The sequence below is a fragment of the Onychomys torridus genome, chromosome 18 (assembly GCF_903995425.1).
Source record: "Onychomys torridus chromosome 18, mOncTor1.1, whole genome shotgun sequence".
Taxonomy (NCBI): Eukaryota; Metazoa; Chordata; class Mammalia; order Rodentia; family Cricetidae; genus Onychomys; species Onychomys torridus.
In genome coordinates, this window is record NC_050460.1 from 35,308,336 (window position 1) to 35,326,555 (window position 18,220).

General features: G+C 40.6%; 1 protein-coding gene across 1 annotated transcript in view; it reads left to right on the top strand.

Annotated features, from left to right (window-relative positions):
* The window catches only part of Il1rl2 (interleukin 1 receptor like 2), a 40,110-nt gene that overhangs the window by 8,952 nt on the left and 12,938 nt on the right, over positions 1-18,220 (top strand). Inside the window, exons 5-8 of the mRNA XM_036167125.1 lie at positions 4,241-4,403; positions 6,844-6,915; positions 13,507-13,636; positions 14,406-14,542. Of these exons, the coding sequence (XP_036023018.1) occupies positions 4,241-4,403; positions 6,844-6,915; positions 13,507-13,636; positions 14,406-14,542 (502 nt within the window). The remainder of the gene's footprint in view (positions 1-4,240; positions 4,404-6,843; positions 6,916-13,506; positions 13,637-14,405; positions 14,543-18,220) is intronic.

An 18,220-nucleotide genomic window follows, 5' to 3' on the forward strand; every position in this document is an offset into this window, starting at 1 on the left:
TTCCATTTTGCATGTATGTTTTTTCATGTGTGTGGGTGCACATGGGTATGTGTGCAAGTGTGTGCAGGAAGTTGGTGTCAAGATTCATCCTCCATTGCTCCCTTACATTATTCAATGAGGGAGGGTCTCTTAATCAAACCAAGCACTTACGTATGCAGCTAACCTTGCTAGTGAGCTAACTATGAAAGATTCAGTCTCTGCCTTTGGAAGCTGGAATTACAGGCGGTGGCCTCCCCCACCTGGCACTTAGCTGGGTTACTGTAGATCCAAACTCTGATGCTCAAGCTTGCACAGCAAGCCCTTTCACCACTGAGCCAGCTACTCAGCCTGAACTCTGTAATTTGTCTTTGTCCTTTCCCGTAATTTACCGACACATGGCTGAGGTTCTCAGAGCTGCTGGTAACCCCGTCAAATCAAGCACCACCACTTTGCGGCCCCTGTCTGATCAAGTCATTGCTTGCTTTTCCTTTGTGCCTTCCATTTCTCTTAATTTAGATCAAGTTGAGGCCATGAAACGTCCCTGTTTCAAATTTAAGCTTCATTATTGATGTTTTGCTTTCTTTTTGTGATCTCTACTTCGGCCTTGTTTTGGGAATGGTGTTCTAAACTGCTTCCCAGTCTTCGGGAACGGCCCATTTGAAAACCAATGTGACTCTCTTCGTCTCTTGCCAGCTGTTCTTTCTTTTGCTGTCGCTTTAGGTGACCAAACTCCCGCCTGTCTTACTGACTTCATCTTCATCAGACTTTTATATCCAGTGTATATTAGAATATTCTGGAGCATTTTGCATTTGGGAAATACTGTACTTGCTGAGCCAGAGGTACAAAACATATTTGAATGCATGTTGGTAAATACTGTATTTTCATAGTTGTCATTATCTGACTAGATAAGACATCTACATTTACATGGTTCCCTAGAGCTTAGATTATTTACAACCTGCATTAGTTAAATGCACTAAAGACATACCCAGAGGTCCTCAAATGTGCTGGTGTCACATAAAGGAAGGAAAATTCAGCACTTACCCTTGGATTAATTTGACCAGGAGCCAATTCCAGTTTGAATTCTTTTTTCTCCCTGTGTCTTCTGTCTGTTTTAGTTTGTGTTTTGGGGGTTGTCATTAGTCTGTTTGTTGCTGAGTCTGAAGCTATCCTTGTATCTGTGTCTATCTATGCCTGTTTGATGTCTTTCTGTCTCTTGCCGTGTGTCTCCAACAAAGAGCTCTGCTCTGTATTTATTGAACATTGTAGCATCATGTGGGAAAGGAATGAGGGATACTTAACAGAATTCCTTAATGGAGTTTTACAAGACTCCCACTGACCCCAAAGCACTCGGTACTGAAGGCATACCATTATCAAGTGATATCTGGATGCTATTTCCAATGTTTATGCTAGATATTTGTTGCCTCAGATCTCTTTACATGTGTTTGATGTTTCCAGCATTTACTACTGTAACATGCATACATGCATGCATTCCTCTCTGGGTGAGGAAGAGTACATAATTTGAAATTTCAACCCTGTATTAGTTATGTTGTAAAAGCTGATACATGGAAATCCAAGACAAGTAAGGCTGGTTGTTACGTTGTTCTCTTAAAGGTAGGTTATACAACCAGGCTGAGGACACAGGAGGATATCAGATTAAATCTTAAGAGATCTTAAGGTGCCTTAGTAACTTGGCTGTATGCTTCAAAAAAAAAGTTCCAGTCTCTTAGAATATAAGATATATTTCCATAATAATGCATCTCCCTAACAATCTAACTAGAAAACAGTAGATGGATGCTATTGTTATTATTTATACTTTAAATGTTGATAATGAGATATTTCCTGAAATAAAGAAAAAAATCAAACCAACAGAAAGTCTGTACACTCTGGTAGATTGGAAAAAAGGTGTTGTTAGTCACTGTAGTGGGGCAAGACAACCCTCACACCGTGAGGTTAAGTGTTAATGTGATTGATCATTTGGCTATGTGGAAGAGGTTAAGTGTTAATGTGATTGATCATTTGGCTATGTGGAAGAGAGAATGAGTCAGAAGTGGAGTGCCCAGCCATGAAGCCCAGCACAGATTGTGCCTAGCCAGGCATCACCAGTTAAGTCTTCACAGAAAAGAGATTTTTGAAATCCAAAGCATTCAAAATGTGTGACTCTGTACTCTGAAAATTTCTAAAAAAAAAAAAAATATGAAATTTACATAACTGCAAACTGAAGATAAGCCCCAGACCCCGAACTACACACAGACAGAAGACACAGGGAGAGAAGAGGAGAATTCAAAGTTGAGTTTGCTCTTGGTCAAATTAACCCAAGGGTAAGTGTTGATTTTTTCCCCATTAATGTAACACCAACAGATTTTGATGCCTTTGAGATCAGCTTTAGCGTGTCTAATAGATGTAGACTGTAAATAATCTAAGCTCTATGGGACCATGTAAATGTGGATGTCATGTCTCCACCCCATTGCTAACTATGAAAACACCCAGTATTCCCCAACACTCATTTGAATGCCTTTTGTATTCAGAGCAGCAATTTTATTATGAGGGGCTGATGCTTTCATCCTTCCACTTCCTAATAGTAGCTCCCATCTATTGGTGAACAATTGTCAAATGATAACTGGAATTTTCTTACATTCTATTGGAGCAATGTAAGAAATCTAGGAAGACATGTTACACAAATCATGTACTTATTCTGACATTTTTTTAAATTTGAATTTTGCTTGCAAAATAGATTTATTCTCCTTGTTCTGGGCTGGAGAATAAGGACTCATTTGTGGCTGGCTGAGTCTGGAGAGAATGTAACACCGACTCGGTTACATTTTTATTGAATTAGGATTTTTATCTGTTTTATCTATTAGATTATGAGCTTCCTGAGGACAGTCACAATGTCTAATTCCCCCGTGGTTGAAGTCTCTCACAGTGCTGGGAAAGATAGAAACTCAAATATTTTAATTAAAAAAATGGACTTAACTAGTCGAGCAGCCTCTCTGAGGAGTGGGGCTTCCCACAGGAAGGGGAACAGGCTTGGGCAATAGTCTGGAAGTGGGTATGTGAGGTGAAGATGATTAGCTTGATAAACTGAGATTTGGGAACAGAGAAGGTGGCTCCCTTGGTTAGATGTTTGTTTTAAAAACATGAGTACCTTTGTTTGACGCCCCCCTCCTTTAAACACATATAAAAAAGCTGAGTATGGTGGTGTACTGGAGACTGGCAGATACCAGAGACTGGCAGATCCCTGGGGTTTGCTGACCAGTCAGCCAAGTTGGTGACTGTCTCAAAAGACAAGGTGGACAGCAGCTGAGGAAGACACCTGATAGTGACTCTGGTTTCTGCATGTGCGGAAAGAGAAGAGGAGAGGAGAGGAGAGGAGAGGAGAGAGAGAGAGAGAGAGAGAGAGAGAGAGAGAGAGAGAGAGAGTGGAGATGAGTGTCCACCCCCCCTCTTTCTTTCTCTATGTTGATTGTCAACTTGAGTTGATTGAGAAATACTTAAGATTTTAAAGAACACCTCTGGGTGTGTCTCTCAGGGCATTTCCAGTGAGGACTAATTAAGGGGAAAATACCCGCCCAGGGTGTGGGTTGTACCATCCCCTAGGCCATGTTCCAGATGAAATCAACAGGAAAAAGAGAAGGCCTGTTAATGCAGACATTCTGTATACTTCCTGGCTTCCTTAGTATGTTCTCTGATGCTCCTCCACACACTTCTCAACATGATGGAGCAAAACCTCTGAAGCCACAAGTACATTAAATGTTTTCTTTACGTTGTTTATGTCAAATGTTTTTGTCAAAGTCACAGAAAACAACTGGCTAGCACAACAGCCTTAATCTATTTGTTTATTAATCCCACTGTCCTATCTATCTATCTATCTATCTATCTATCTATCTATCTATCTATCTATCTACTATCCATCCATCCATCTATTACCTATCATCTATATATCTATTATCTATCAGTCAATCAATCTCTCTCTCTCTCTCTCTCTCTCTCTATCTATCTATCTACTATCCATCCATCCTTCCATCCATCCATCCATCCATCCATCCATCCATCCATCATCCATCCACCTACCCATCCATCTAGCATCTATCTGGCATATATTATACATTGTATTCTGGTTAGATTGTTAATAACTAAGGTTTGAATTGTTGGTGACCATGTGGATATAGAAGTTGTGTCTCCCTGGAGCTGATAGGAAAATGCTAACTAATACAGTGACCAGCATTTGCCATTCCTCATTCAATTCTCATGTGTGTGTCTTTAGGGTTGTGACGAGATTAAACCAGGGAAGCAGTATACTTTTTCGGGAACAAAGCTTCTTGTGAACAATGTCGCTGCAGATGACCATGGGAGCTATTCGTGCACGGCCAGACTCACACACTTGGGGAGACAGTTCATGGTTAGAAATTACATTGCTGTGAGCACCAGTAAGTTTACTTAAATGTTGCTGTCTGGTTCTCAGCTTCACGGGAGCTGCATGTGTCCTGGCTATCTGCTCCCATGGTGGCTTCCTGCTGACCACCTGCAGCCTCTCCAGGGCAACTCATGGTGGACCCTTTATTACAGAGATCCAGTCCTCTGTATCTTAGCCTTGTTCTTCCCAACATGGCTCTTCCTGCCTTATCTTGCATTATTTTTTGTTGATATTACTCACGAGATTGAAATATTTTTGGATGGTCTTCAATTTTAATATTGTATCTCTTCATTAAGAAAACAAATTGCAGTCTATTTTGTGATTGTCCCACTCTTGGGCTCTCCTGCTGATGGTGTCTTCTGGAAACAGCCCCTCACCTTGTTCTTACTCGGATCCCCTACTCTCTGTTAGGAATAGATCCATTCGTTGCCTGAATAATTGATGGCCACAATCCTTTAGTCTTACATGAGTAGCTGAGGAAATTTCTTCAAAGGATAAGTTTCTAAGAAGTTGCTGGATCTAAGAGTCCTCATGCCACATCAGTAGAATCAATATTTATCCACAGTCTGTTATATGCTTAGAATTATGTTTGAAACTAATAATTAAAAATTAAATACGTAATTCTTCTATTGGGAAGCCTCAGATGCATGGGTAGTGAGCTCAGAGCTACAAAGGGGCTGTTTGGGCATTCTGTGCTAAAATTAGAATTACAGTTCATGTTCTAGGGAACAGAGAACAATCAGAAGAAACTAGAAGATTGGCAAACAAGCAGGCCAGGCAGACTTCCAAGAGGAAATGAGTTCTCTGTGGGGTTTGGAAAGATGGACGGATCTTTAAATCATAAAGAGAAATAAGAAGGGCTATCTAGCCACAGATAAGGCAAGGGCAACAGTGTCAGACACCATGGTTCTTGTTGGATCCACAGTGAATTTCACTACAGTGTAAGTGTGTCAGGGAAGAGGAGGGTTGGGAGCTGAGTTCAAGTTGGGAAAAATTTCAGGTGACCACCCATCTGTAGCCTTTGTCACACGCAAACTGAAAGGCCTTTGGGAGGATATGAGTGGGGAATTAGGGGGCCGCTTTGGAATGGGAGAAACTGACCATGGGATGGTTTGAAGCAAGAGCGGTTGAAGAAAGCATTGAGTCCTGGATACCACCTAGGATATCATAGTAACATCCAGAGAGTGTTGGCAGTCACAGCTCGGGTGCAATGGTTATTCAGTGACTCTTAACTGAGGGCATAGGAAAGGCCAGACTTATGGTAGGTAGAGAGAAAATGATGATGAAGGGAAGAAATATCTGTGTACTGCCATGATGAAGCTTGAAGTCTGTGAGGCAGCAGAGGCAGAGACAGATGACAATCCACTATGAGATGTGTCATTACAGGGGAGGTGATTGCATGCCGATAGGCAGGAAAGAGTTCATAGATTGACAGAATGACCAAGGTATTTACAGACAGAAGATGAAGAAAGTGTGGAGGCCCTAGAACAAGAGGAACCATGTTGAGTATGAAGGATGTAAAACAGGCAAGTTGGCCTTGGTTGATGAGATCATGAGAGGTGATGAGGTTAGAGAATCAGTCAGGAGTGAGGGGTAGGTGGAACTTGAATTCCAAACAGGGCAATGTGGATTTTGTTCTTAGAACATGGCAAGCAGCAGACAGTGGTTAGGAGGCAGGTGCAGAAGTACAGGTGAGACATCATGCAGGCAGAGGCACCATGGTAATATGGTTGATGGGTGGTCCAGATACAATCACAGCATCTCCAAAGGGGGGACATAAGAGTTAATTGAGTAGCGAGGAAGGAAGGAGTCATGGATTCTAGACCTTTGGGCATATGCTGCTGGGTAGAAGGTGACATTAATCAATGAGACAAGACAGCTGAAGGAGAAAACATGTGTGGGAGAGGTTTAGTCTTTAGCAGGATGATCATGAGACATGCAAAGGGAGAGATAGGATAGGCCATGACCTCTGTGGCTCTGGAACGCAGAGGGAGTCCTGGAGTTAAGACTTTCTGGGCATTGGACTTTAGAGGGTAATTCAAGATGTGCATGGGTAAACTAGTCTAAAAGAAGTAGAGAATAGAAAATAGATGGTTCTGAAGTGAAGACAGAGGCCCAGCCTTTGAAAATTTAGGCGATAACATGTGATGTGCTGTGAGGTGAAGAATGGGAAGAGGATGAGGAAAAAGCCATTGACGAGAATGTATGTGATCTAGTAGGTGGCTAGCTGATGATGACTTCTACTCATGAATAATGAAGTGAAGAGCTTTACAGAATGCAGCATCATTACAGTCATCCTGAGTGTCATACTCTTGAGTTTTGGCTTTTCTTGACCAGTGCTTGTGAAGCTCTTCTCTCACTGTGCTTCATGCCATCACATTGGGTTTCTGGGAAGCGTATCATTTTCTTTGTAGTTCTAATGAGTGGTTCCTGTGGGTGTGATTTCTTATCAGAGGAAGTTGTGTCTGGAGGAAGGATTCCTAATATCACATATCCAAAAAACAACTCCATCGAAGTTCAACTCGGTAAGTAAAGCTCTCGGAGCCCTCTCTGGGTCACCATAGGTAGAGCTCACCACACCCACTTGTTTCAATGAGTACATTAAATGTTCAAGGTGTAGATAACCTCAGTACATGTTTAATTTCCAACTCTGGGTGGGCCTTGGCTCAACAGGAGGCGTATCAAAGTGAAAACTGAGAGCTTGGGATACTATGGCGTTGACATTCTGGCACCGAGGACTGTAGTACTGTGAGTCTCAGTGACTTCTGTGAATTCATTTATCCAAAGGCAACGAGAGCATAGACACAATTACTGAAATGTGAAACTACTGCTACTAGATAATCTGGATCAGGAATCCTGGGTTATTTATTCATTATTATTATTTACTTATTATGTTATTTATTTATTATTTATTCTGGAAAATCCATTCAAGGGGTAAGGGAAATGACTACAGTATATCCATCATTCACACAGTAAAAGACCAAAATTCACTGACTCAGAATAGGGGCTCAGATTTTTTTTTTTAATGTAGAGATGTCACCAATAAAATAAACAGAGAGAGCACTTTCTAAGAAAGAAAAAAAAAGTGATTAAATCAAGTCTTCATTAAAAGGAAGCTCCTCAGATACAGTCAATATCACAATCCAGTTAGGATTTTTGTCAATCCAATAATATGCTTTTTCAAAAGAGACACATGTAAAAGTGCATGATCTAAAAGATTAAAAATAACTGCCCTAGCAGGGTACCATTTGCAAAAATTATCATAAAAATCAGTTTGGGTGTCTTAATAATTTTTCAAGACCCCAAATCTTAAATAACAAATTGAGTCATTTTATTTTAATTAAAACTGCAAAGCCTTTTAAAATACCTTTTTTGGTTGTTGATACTAGGGCTGACCCACACTGGACGAGTAATCTACTGCTGGGTTATAGTCTCAGGTCTTTTTGTTTCTTTATTTGGAGACAGGGTCTCACTAACTTGAACTCACTCTCTATTCCAGGCAGGCCTTGCATTTCTAACTTTGCTGCTTCAGCTACTTCTCCAGCAGGCCTAGAAAAAATACCATTTTTATGTCACCGTGCACTAAATACATAAGGCTAAAAGTCTTAGAACTGCAAGAATAATACAATAAGGCAGAACAATTGTTTCCATGTAATGGGAAACTTTAATATACTTATTTGACCAGTTTATTAGATAAGTAAGATCCCAAAAGATTAAAGCAATGTACTTAACATCACTATCTGTGGGAGATGCTGCCTCAGGAGAGGAGGCTATATAGACTGTAGTCATAGCATAGTACCTGGGAACCTGCAACTAAAATCAAAACAATTAAAAGCTTCCTCATTAGATCAGTGAGATAACGCATGTGTTACTTAGCTTGTGTCTTAGGGTTACTATTGCTGTGATGAAACACCATGACCAAAACAACTTGGGAAGGAAAGGGTTTATTTGGCTTACACTTCCATATTACTGTTCATCATTGAAGGAAGTCAGGGCAGGAACTTGGAGGTAAGAGCTAATCCAGAGGCTATAGAGGAGTGCTGCTTACTGGCTTGCTCCCCATGGCTTACTCAGCCTACTTTCTTATAGAACCCATGGCCACCAGCCCAGGGATGGCACCACCCACAATGGGCTAGGCCCTCCCCCATCATCACTAATTAAGAAAATGCCTTATAGCCAGATCTTCTGGCACTTTCTCAATTAACTCTCCCTCCTTTTAGATAACCATAGCTGTGTCAACTTGACATAAAATCAGCCGGCACAGCATGATTTAGTTATTCTACAATGTAAACATGTACAAGCATCATATTATACCATATAAAAATATGCTATTCCTATTGTTCAATTAGAATATTAAAATTTAAAAGAAAGAAAAATTAATTGGCCACATGCTTATTTTCTAATTATTAGCATCCTTAGTTAGAAATTATGTCAGAAAGTAGTGACAGTGAGACACCTCCAATTAAGTGTCATGGCACATGGCCAGTCCTGTTCTCAAAAGACAGTTAATTACAATTATAATTAAGTATAGAAATAATCAAAGCAAATAAATAGCCACTTATGTCTCTTTTTAAACAACACCTTTCATGGTTTGAATGAAAATGGCCCCATATGCTCATGGGGAGTGGATTAGTTGAAAGGATTCAGATTTATGGCCTTGTTGGAATAGGCGTGATCTTGTTAGAGGAAGTGTGTCAGTGGGGGATGGGCTTTGAGGTTTCAGAAGCTCAAGTCAGGCACAGTGTCGCTCTGTCTCCCTGCTGCTTGCCTATCTACATGTAGAACTCTCAGCTCTTGCTCCAGCACCATGTCTTCCTGCATACCACCATGCTCTCCACCATGATAATGGACTAAACCTCTGAAACTGTAAGCCAGCCCTCACTAAATGTTTTCCTTTATAAGAGTTGCCGTGGTCATGGTGTCTCTTCACAGCTAGAACACTGATGAAAACAGCATCTAAGCAGCAAAGATGAAAGTAGAGATGATGCATTTACTGTGCTACTTCTGCTAATAATGGTAGTAAGTAGAATGAAGTCCTCGAGCTTGTTCAGGAGGAAGGCCTGTGGCTATGAGGAGAAAGACTTAAACTTCCGGAGAATCATAGACTTAGAAATGTGAATGTCTGCAAAACAGATAGCGTTAAAGAGATACAAATCTGCTCGACAGGCCCAAGCTCGGTTGTTTTAGGTGTTCCTTTAAGTTTTTAGAGAGGTATGAACGTTCCTAACAACAGACACTAGTGTACTCTGGTTCTTCACCATGGGGACACTCCTAGAATTTTACAAACACCTACAAAGACTAGCTAGTTCTAATTTAACTGAATCCCCCGCCCCCCATGATTGTTTTTGGAAGTTGTAGGCCATATATTTAAACAATTAAGAAAACCTGGAGGGGATAGAGCAGTGATTCTCAACCTGTGGATCAACACCCCCTGGGGGGGCAGTCACATATCAGATATCCTGCATATCAGTTGTTTATATTACATCACAGTAGCAAAATTATAGTTATAAAGTAGCAATGAAATAAGAAATTTATGGTTGGGGGTCCCCACAACATGAGGAATAGTATTAAAGGGTCACAGCATTGGGAAGGTTGAGAAGTACTGGGCTAGAGAGATAGCTCAGCAGGTAAAATGCTGAATAAGTATGAAGACCAGAATTTGATCTCCAAAACCCATGTAAAAAAGCAGGGTATAGCAGTACATGCTCATAGGAAAGGCACAAACATGAACCTCCCTGGGCTTACTGGTCAACCAGGTGAGCTTATTTTGCTAGGATCCAGGCTAATGACTCTGACTAAAAAACCAAATTGGACAGTTTCTGCATCCACACATATACATACGCATCCCCACACATGTAAAGTTGCCTGAATATATATCACCTACACACAAACATGCATACACATACACACAAATGCACATAAGAGAGGCAGGGAAATTGAAGTTTTTAAAAAGAAGGGTAAACATAATTATGCTGAGGGATCTTTGGATATCTATGTAGCTATTCTAAAAAAAAATTATCTAAAATGCCCAAATCACTTGTACTTTTTCTTTAAAACTATTCTAATACAATAAAAAATTTCAAAGCTGATTTTACATGTCTGAAACACTAGTATAGTATCTTGACATTAACATGGTTTGTTAATGACTCCGCCAGGCTGTTTCTTCTGGGATACAAGTACTATAGAAAATTATATGTTGGCAAATATCTGTCCTATTGGGTGCTCTTAGCATCACCCATCTCTGAGGCACCAAGGACACTTTTCCAAGAATATTTGTACAACTATGTTGATATCAAGATAGATGTTAATTGCAAAAGCATTATTACAGGCCAATAGAGATGTAGTGATCAAATTTTGATTTTGAATCTGTGAATACATAATATGATAACATGACCTTAACAACTTGTACATTCAGAGGAACAGTGTTCAGTAGTCAAGTACTGAACTCTTTATCAGTATTTCAATGGATTTTAAAAAGTCAGATTAATATGCTCTCTTCCATAGCTTTTTAATAGTTTTTTGGTTGTACAAGGATAAATGAAATTTAAATTAGGAAGAACTAGATTGGATTACTAATAATGTCAAGATGTTTTAGGAGGCTAACACATTTATACACTCTATAGCTGGTATAAGCAATGACTACAGAAGAGAAAGATCAGAAATACTCTTACACACCAGTCTTTTGGGTTTTGATAAAGGTACTACAGAAAAGTAGATAATTTATAATAATGAGAGAGAGAGAGAGAGAGAGAGAGAGAGAGAGAGAGAGAGATCATGTATCCTGGACTTGAACTCCTGATCTTCTGACCTTCATCTCCCCAAGTGCTGGGATTATAGGTGTGTGTTACCATACAAGCTGGAAAATTAAAAATCTTTAAATAAGTAATACTTGTTTATTAGATGTAATATATACTAAAAGGAAGTTTGACCTCTCCTTCACAGCATATAAAAATAATTCTGGGTGAGTTGTAGACCTGAATATGATAGTCAAAACACAGAAAAACATCTTCGTGATTCTGAAGTAATAAAGGATATTTTTAAAATTGGGACAAACAAAACCTTAGTTGTAAAGGAAAAATGTATAGGTAAGATGCTGTTAAAGATAATTTCTGTTTATTAAAAGACTATTAAAGGTATAAAAATTTTGGAGCAGAAGGAAATGCTTATAATAGGTGAACATGGACTCTCCACATTTATAGGGAAAATAGAACCTGGGAGAGGAGGGAAAATGGACAGTGTTCAATCAACACCATCCATGTGACCAACAAAATCTAAGGTGGCTGTTTGCTCATGTGCACTGTAGATAAATACAAATTAAATTCAGAGCATGGACATCTATAATAAAATGGTCTGACCGTTAGTACTATTGTGTATATGAAGCAACAAGAAGTTTACACAGAGCTGCTGTTGGAGCCCATCGAGGTTTCCTAAGTCTCCTGCTGGTGGCTTTACCCAGCAGGACTGCATAAGAGGATGGTTGGACCACGGGCCTGAGTACCAGGTGTTTGGAAGGGTCTGCATTGGCTGTATCCAGCAAGGGGAAGGTCTTTGCCCCTCCCCTTGGCATTGTTATAAAAAGCTCTTTGGAAGAAAGTTCTGGGCTGGTGGATAAGGATCCAGGCCCACCTGAGGCTATTCTGCATTTCTTTCTGTTTCTCTCCCCTCTATTTCAATCTAAGTATCTTATTTCTCATTCCTCAAGAGTCCCTGGGGTGAATAAATGTGGGAGCTGGTCTACCACAAGCTGGTAAGGGTGGAGCTTGAAGCAACCCTCTGGGAAACAGTCCACCATAATCTTGTGAAGTTGAGTATTGTATATATCCAATACTGGAGAAGTTATGTGTTCCTATCATGTATATGGATCATATGCATGTATATGTACACACACACACACACACACACACACACACACACACACACACATACACACACAAACACACACACATACACACACAAACACACACACACATACACACACAAACACACACACACACACACACACACACACACACACACACACACACACACACACACACACACACGAAATGGGTTCATGCATGCCTTAGGAAATATACACATGAGAGTTCCTAAAAGATTTGCCAAGCAAATATCAGAAACACATACAACACAAATGACTTTGTAGTGATTTTAGGAGAAACAAATAGACAGAGTATATTCCCCTGTGTAACACATGCAACAGCCTCCAAAGTAAATGTTAAGCAGCAGAATCTGGTGATAAATATGCAATCAGTGCAATACAAATGAAGGAAAGGGAATATTGGAAAATCTCAGTTCTGGAACTACACTGTTTTCTCCATGGAGGGAAGATGAGGGGGATGTTTACTTTCTTTTAACCCACTGATGTTTAACTGTACTCTATGTTTTTTTATTGTATGTGTTACACATCACAATAAAATGTAAAATACTACATAGACTGAAGAACTCCTTTTGAAAGGTGAAGTAGGCCTTATTAGACGTAAGGGTAAGATACATTGAAAATACAGACTTACTAAATATTATTTGGGGTGTTTGGATATAGGATAAGGGAATGAGGAGAATGGGTACAGGGGCTGCATCTGTTAAAGTTGGGCATCACTGGATTAGAGACTAGGAAACAGCTCATGTCTCACGTTTCCCTACAATGCATGTGTCACCTAGAGCAAGCCCCTCAGGCTGTCTGAACTTAAGTTTTTCATTTGTCACAAAAGGAGTACCTTCCACTTTTCTTTACTGAATTATTTCAAAGATGCATGATCTTGGGGGTGGCGGCTGAGTAGGAAACACTCTGTAGACTGTAAAGTACTTTGCTAACATCAGTAGCGGTAGACGAAGTAGTGCTTATGTTTCCTGTTGTGGGAGACTCTCCTCAGAGATGTTGCTGTCGGGGAGTGTGTGCAGATCTCTTCACAGCCCAGCCTGGAAGGCTTCTCCTCCATCCCTGCCTTTTATGCAGAAAGAGGAGCAGGCACTTTTATGTCAACCTGGGGGATGTTTCTGGTAATTAAACATCTCAGGCTCAAAAGCAAGGCGTATTTGTTCATTGCATGATCAACCAGGTCGACAGCCTGAGAATCTGTAGCACTCTTACTCAGTGTGGGTGAATTTGATTGCTTCAGGCTCCAGACTTATCGTGGACTGCAACATAACAGACACGAAGGAGAATACAAACCTGCGGTGCTGGAGAGTCAACAACACCCTGGTGGATGACTACTACAGTGACACCAAACGCATCCGGGAAGGATTTGAGTAGGTGCTGATTTGGGGGCTTCTCTGAAAGCGAGCAAGAGTTCCTCCATCCACCTCAATATTCTGCGACCACTGCTTTTGATGGACAGCTCCACTGGCCTTTTGATTTCTGCTCTTGGCTTTGTCTTTTCATGATCATTATGTGCTGTATGTAGCCAGGCATCTAGCTCTGATAATGCAATGCAAGATGCTTATGTTTTCAGCCGAATCAGTGTCAGCAAAGCATGAGCTGTGTCTTAGAGAAACAGCGTCCATGTATGTCAGCCGCCATTCAAATCCAGCCCATCCCATTCAGTTACATTAGGAGCTGCCGTCCTTCACTGTGGAGTTAGCACAGTGAGAATCAGTGCAGGATTTCTTGTGGGAGATTGTGCACAGGCAGTGGGGTTCAAACTCAACTTATGGTGCTATGATTTGTGATGTAAAGGAAATCAGGACTAATGATTGTGGGGAGCATTGCTGTGTGGACACATTAGGGTATTATTGGGGAATGTGGGGGTGGGTGAAGATGCCCATTAGCGTTGCACTTGGGACTATAGTCAGCAGAGTCACACTTTTTTTATGACTGTCTAGATGAAAACGAAAACTTACAACTATATAATTTCTATATATTGAGTCACTCCAGTAAGTATCTTAGAGTAAAATATGGCCCAGAGAGTTCTCTAGGAAAAATGAAACAAAACAATCCCCCACATTGTTTCTAGAAGATAAGCCATACCTTATATTGGGGAAACCTGGCTCACATACTAATGGCTGACTTTCTTCCTAGAACCAATGTTTCTTTGAAGGATCACATTTCGTACACAGTGAACATCACATTCTTAGAAGTGAAAATGGAGGACTATGGCCTTCCTTTCGTATGCCATGCTGGAGTGTCCACCGCCTACATCATGTTGAAGCTCCCAGGTAATGTCCAGCATATCACAGGCTACCCAGAACATTGAAAATGATGGCTGGGGAGGCTTACTATAGAGAAGTGATGTCATACATTCAGTAGGCAGCAACAGGAGGCACAAAAATAGAGAACTTAGGGGTACCACTTAGTGGAAGATGGTGCCGCATCTGACGGCTGTCTGTCTTGGGATAAAGCTGTGATTCTACCAGAGTACTTTTGGCTGGGCCATCTTCATAGACAGTGAGATTTTATGCAGCAAAATTCCAGAATGGAGTTTCCCTTTTTGAACCAAATTGCTCCATGTTTATGGACTTTAACTTGTGACTTTCAAGTTTCATTTTATCATAAATAGTCCGTTAAACAAATAAAATGTTTGTATTTAATTTTCTTTTACCTTGCAACTTCGTGACATTGTCTATGAACCTGGTGTCTGAACAGGAGAACTTTCCACTACAACGGTCTCTTTGTTTCTTCTTGATCATTTTCAATGACTCAAGATCTCTTCTAAATGTTTTCTTTCATCTTTGTTGTCTGCACAGGAAGAGAAGGCGCTGTGATCACATGCAGCCCCCCCCCCCTCCCCCCCCGCGGTCCTTTCTTACCTGTCTCCTGCTCCTGCTGGCTCTCTGATTCTTAACTGGTCTGCTTCCTGCTTCCTGGTCGTCTCCGTGACTATTGGAGAGAGTAAAGCCAGACAGCAGAGTGCAGGGGAGAAGCTGGCCTTGAGAATAACTTGAAACTCAGAACATGCCAAGGGGAAAGTACAGGAAACCTTGTGAGATGCCATGTGTGTGTGTGTGTGTGTGTGTGTGTGTGTGTGTGTGTGTGTGTGTGTGTAGCTATAGGCATAAGGGAGGGCTTGAATTCATTAGAATATAGTGGTAATCAATTAATCACAAGCCGGGTGATGGTGGCACATGCCTTCAATCCCAGCACTTGGGAGGCAGATGCAGGTGGATCTCTGTGAGTTCCAGGTGAGCCTGGTGTACAGAGTGAGTTCCAGGATATTCAGGGATACTCAGAGAAGCCCTGTCTCTGTGAACAAATGAACAAAATATCGATTAATCACATGCATCAAGGTAAAGCAAACACATTCCACATATCCAAGTGTGTTCTCTCTTCCTTCATGGCAGCCTTGCCTTCCTCCTGTGTACAGACAGTAATGATAAAAATAACTACAAATATATTTTATCTCTTAAACCTTGTTTTCTTACCTTTGCAGAATACGCCCTCATATTTTTCATATACTTTAGACTCAACGTCGGATGCCATCTTGATCCTCTTGCGTCCTTATCAATGGCAAGGGCTGACTAACTTGCCTACTCTTATAGTCTTCCTCGGGCCTGCCTGCTACTTCTGTCCCACCTGTCCACTCTACTGGCTAGCTAGATGGTGGGGATGCGTTTGCACCTAAGGACTTAATCATTGGCATTTCTATGTTCAAGTCCTGGCTTTAGCATTGGGCAGCTGCTGACCATCTAGTATCTGAGTTTGCTTGCCTGTAAGTTGAGAATCATGAGAACAAACTGAAATTTTCTTTTTTATTGTCAAAGATAATATACACAGAAAATGTACATACCACAAAACAGTTATACTGCAAATTAAATACAAGTGAAGCTACCATATCTTCCTTAGGGACAATAGATAAACAGTATGAGATGGAAAGCCTCCTATGCCCTTCCTGGCCAAAACATCTCTTTTTTACTTTGACCCATACACCTCTTAATTTTAGGAAAGTCATTCCTTTGCTTTGTGATATCTGTTGATCTTCCTAAAAATAGTTTTTTTTGTTTTTTGTTTTGCCTGCTTAGGGTCTTTATATTGAGAGTATTAGATGACATTATTTCTTCTATGACATGATTCTTTTCTCAGGTACCTGGGATACATTGGTTCATTGATAATGCAGAAAGAAGCTAATTTTTTTTCATCTGAATTCTAGAAACCTATTCCACTCAACAGTCAGGTCATCTTTCATCAATTACATGATAAATATGTGGTTATTTGAACTGTTTTCAGATTGGGACCGTTAATAAGAAAGGGCACTATAGAAGTTCCTGTGTGTATGCCCTGGTCCCAATGTGGAAGCATTCCTTATGATATATTTTTGAGAGTAGAATTGCTAAATGAACCTCTGTCATCAACTTTACTATATAATACCACATGGTGACTGTACCAGATCATACTCGCTTCCTACAAAGTAGTGTAGGAGAGAATCAGATGAGATAAGTTTGCAAAGCAAACACAGAGGCCAACATTCAATGAGGCCTAAGACATTGGGTTACTGTCATTGGTACTATTATGGTTTGGGCCATTATTATGTGCTATTTGCACGATTGCATCAGTTTTCCAAATGATGTCCTTGCCTAGAGAACTTTCTCTGGCCTTGTGTAAGTTATTTCTCCAAGGATGGCTGAAGTCCCACCATTGCTTGTTTCTGCCTGAGATAGAAGAGATCCTCTTGCCTTGGCATTCTTAGCCTTCGTGATCCACCTTTTCCCATTCACTTTTCATCCATAGTCTTTGTCTGGCCTGCAGAGCACAGTAAGCCTAGAGCGAAGAAATCCCTTCCAAAGTCCTCCTGTTTTGATGAAGGAGCCGATTTTAATAATCCAGTGGGAATATGTTTTCTCCGCCAAGAAACAGAGAATAACCTGAAGACACTCTAGTAACTTCCAGAAGAAAAAGAGCCTGGCTTAGTTAGGCCAGGGAGTGTGACCCCAGAGAAAAGAGAAAAGCCCGCTCTGGGACATACCTTAGGGAATGTGGGACACCTAACATGGTTCCAGTTTCAGTCTAACTTAACGTGTAAGTTTGAGCACATTGTTTAGTTACCCAGCCCCAAGATGGCCAATACAGATTTTGTTCATCCTGACTACCTGACTACACTATGCTTGGAAGGATTTTGAGGCCAAATCCAGGCTCAGCGGGGCTAATGTTATCAGCTAACGAGTTAACACCTGTCAGTCATGTGAGAGTGGGAGGGATTATTTGTTCGGTTAGTTTGGACCACTACTTAGGAAACTCTTGCTAAACATCCTTTGGTTTCTCTAAGCATTCCCTCCACAGCCCACACACAGTGGCTTTTTTTGTCAGCTGTATATACCTTGTTCTGTTTGCCTTGAGTTCTTAGGAACCTCACCCTCCTAAATCTAAACTCCTTGGTTTATTTGGTGGCAGCTTCTTCATTTGACTTCCTCATTTTTTTTTTTTTTTCTGAAGATACTTCCAGATTTCTTACTTGGATCATCTGAGGCAAGATCACTAGAAAGTTGTCATTCTGTGAAAGTCTTTTTTCTTTCTTTCTGTGTTTTTTTTTTTTTTTTTGAATCATTATTAACCCTCCACTCTCATCTTATCAGAAAGCTGCTGATGGCAGTTATATGAACTCAAATAACAAATCATTCCTTTTTTTTTTAGATTTTATTTTACTTGTATGTTTGTTTTGCTTTCATGTACAAATGTGCATGCATCACATATATATTCCCAGTGCCCATGGGAGTTGGAAGAGGGCATCAGCTCTCCTGGAACTGGAGTTACAGGGAGTTATGAGCTGGGAATTGAACCCAGGTCGTTTGAAAGAGCAGCCAGTGCCCTTAACCATTTAGCCATCTTTCCAGCCTAGACAGAGCCCTTCCTTAACAAGGGTATCTGGTACAACAGCAGTGAGTTTTACATTTATTTCTATTTCA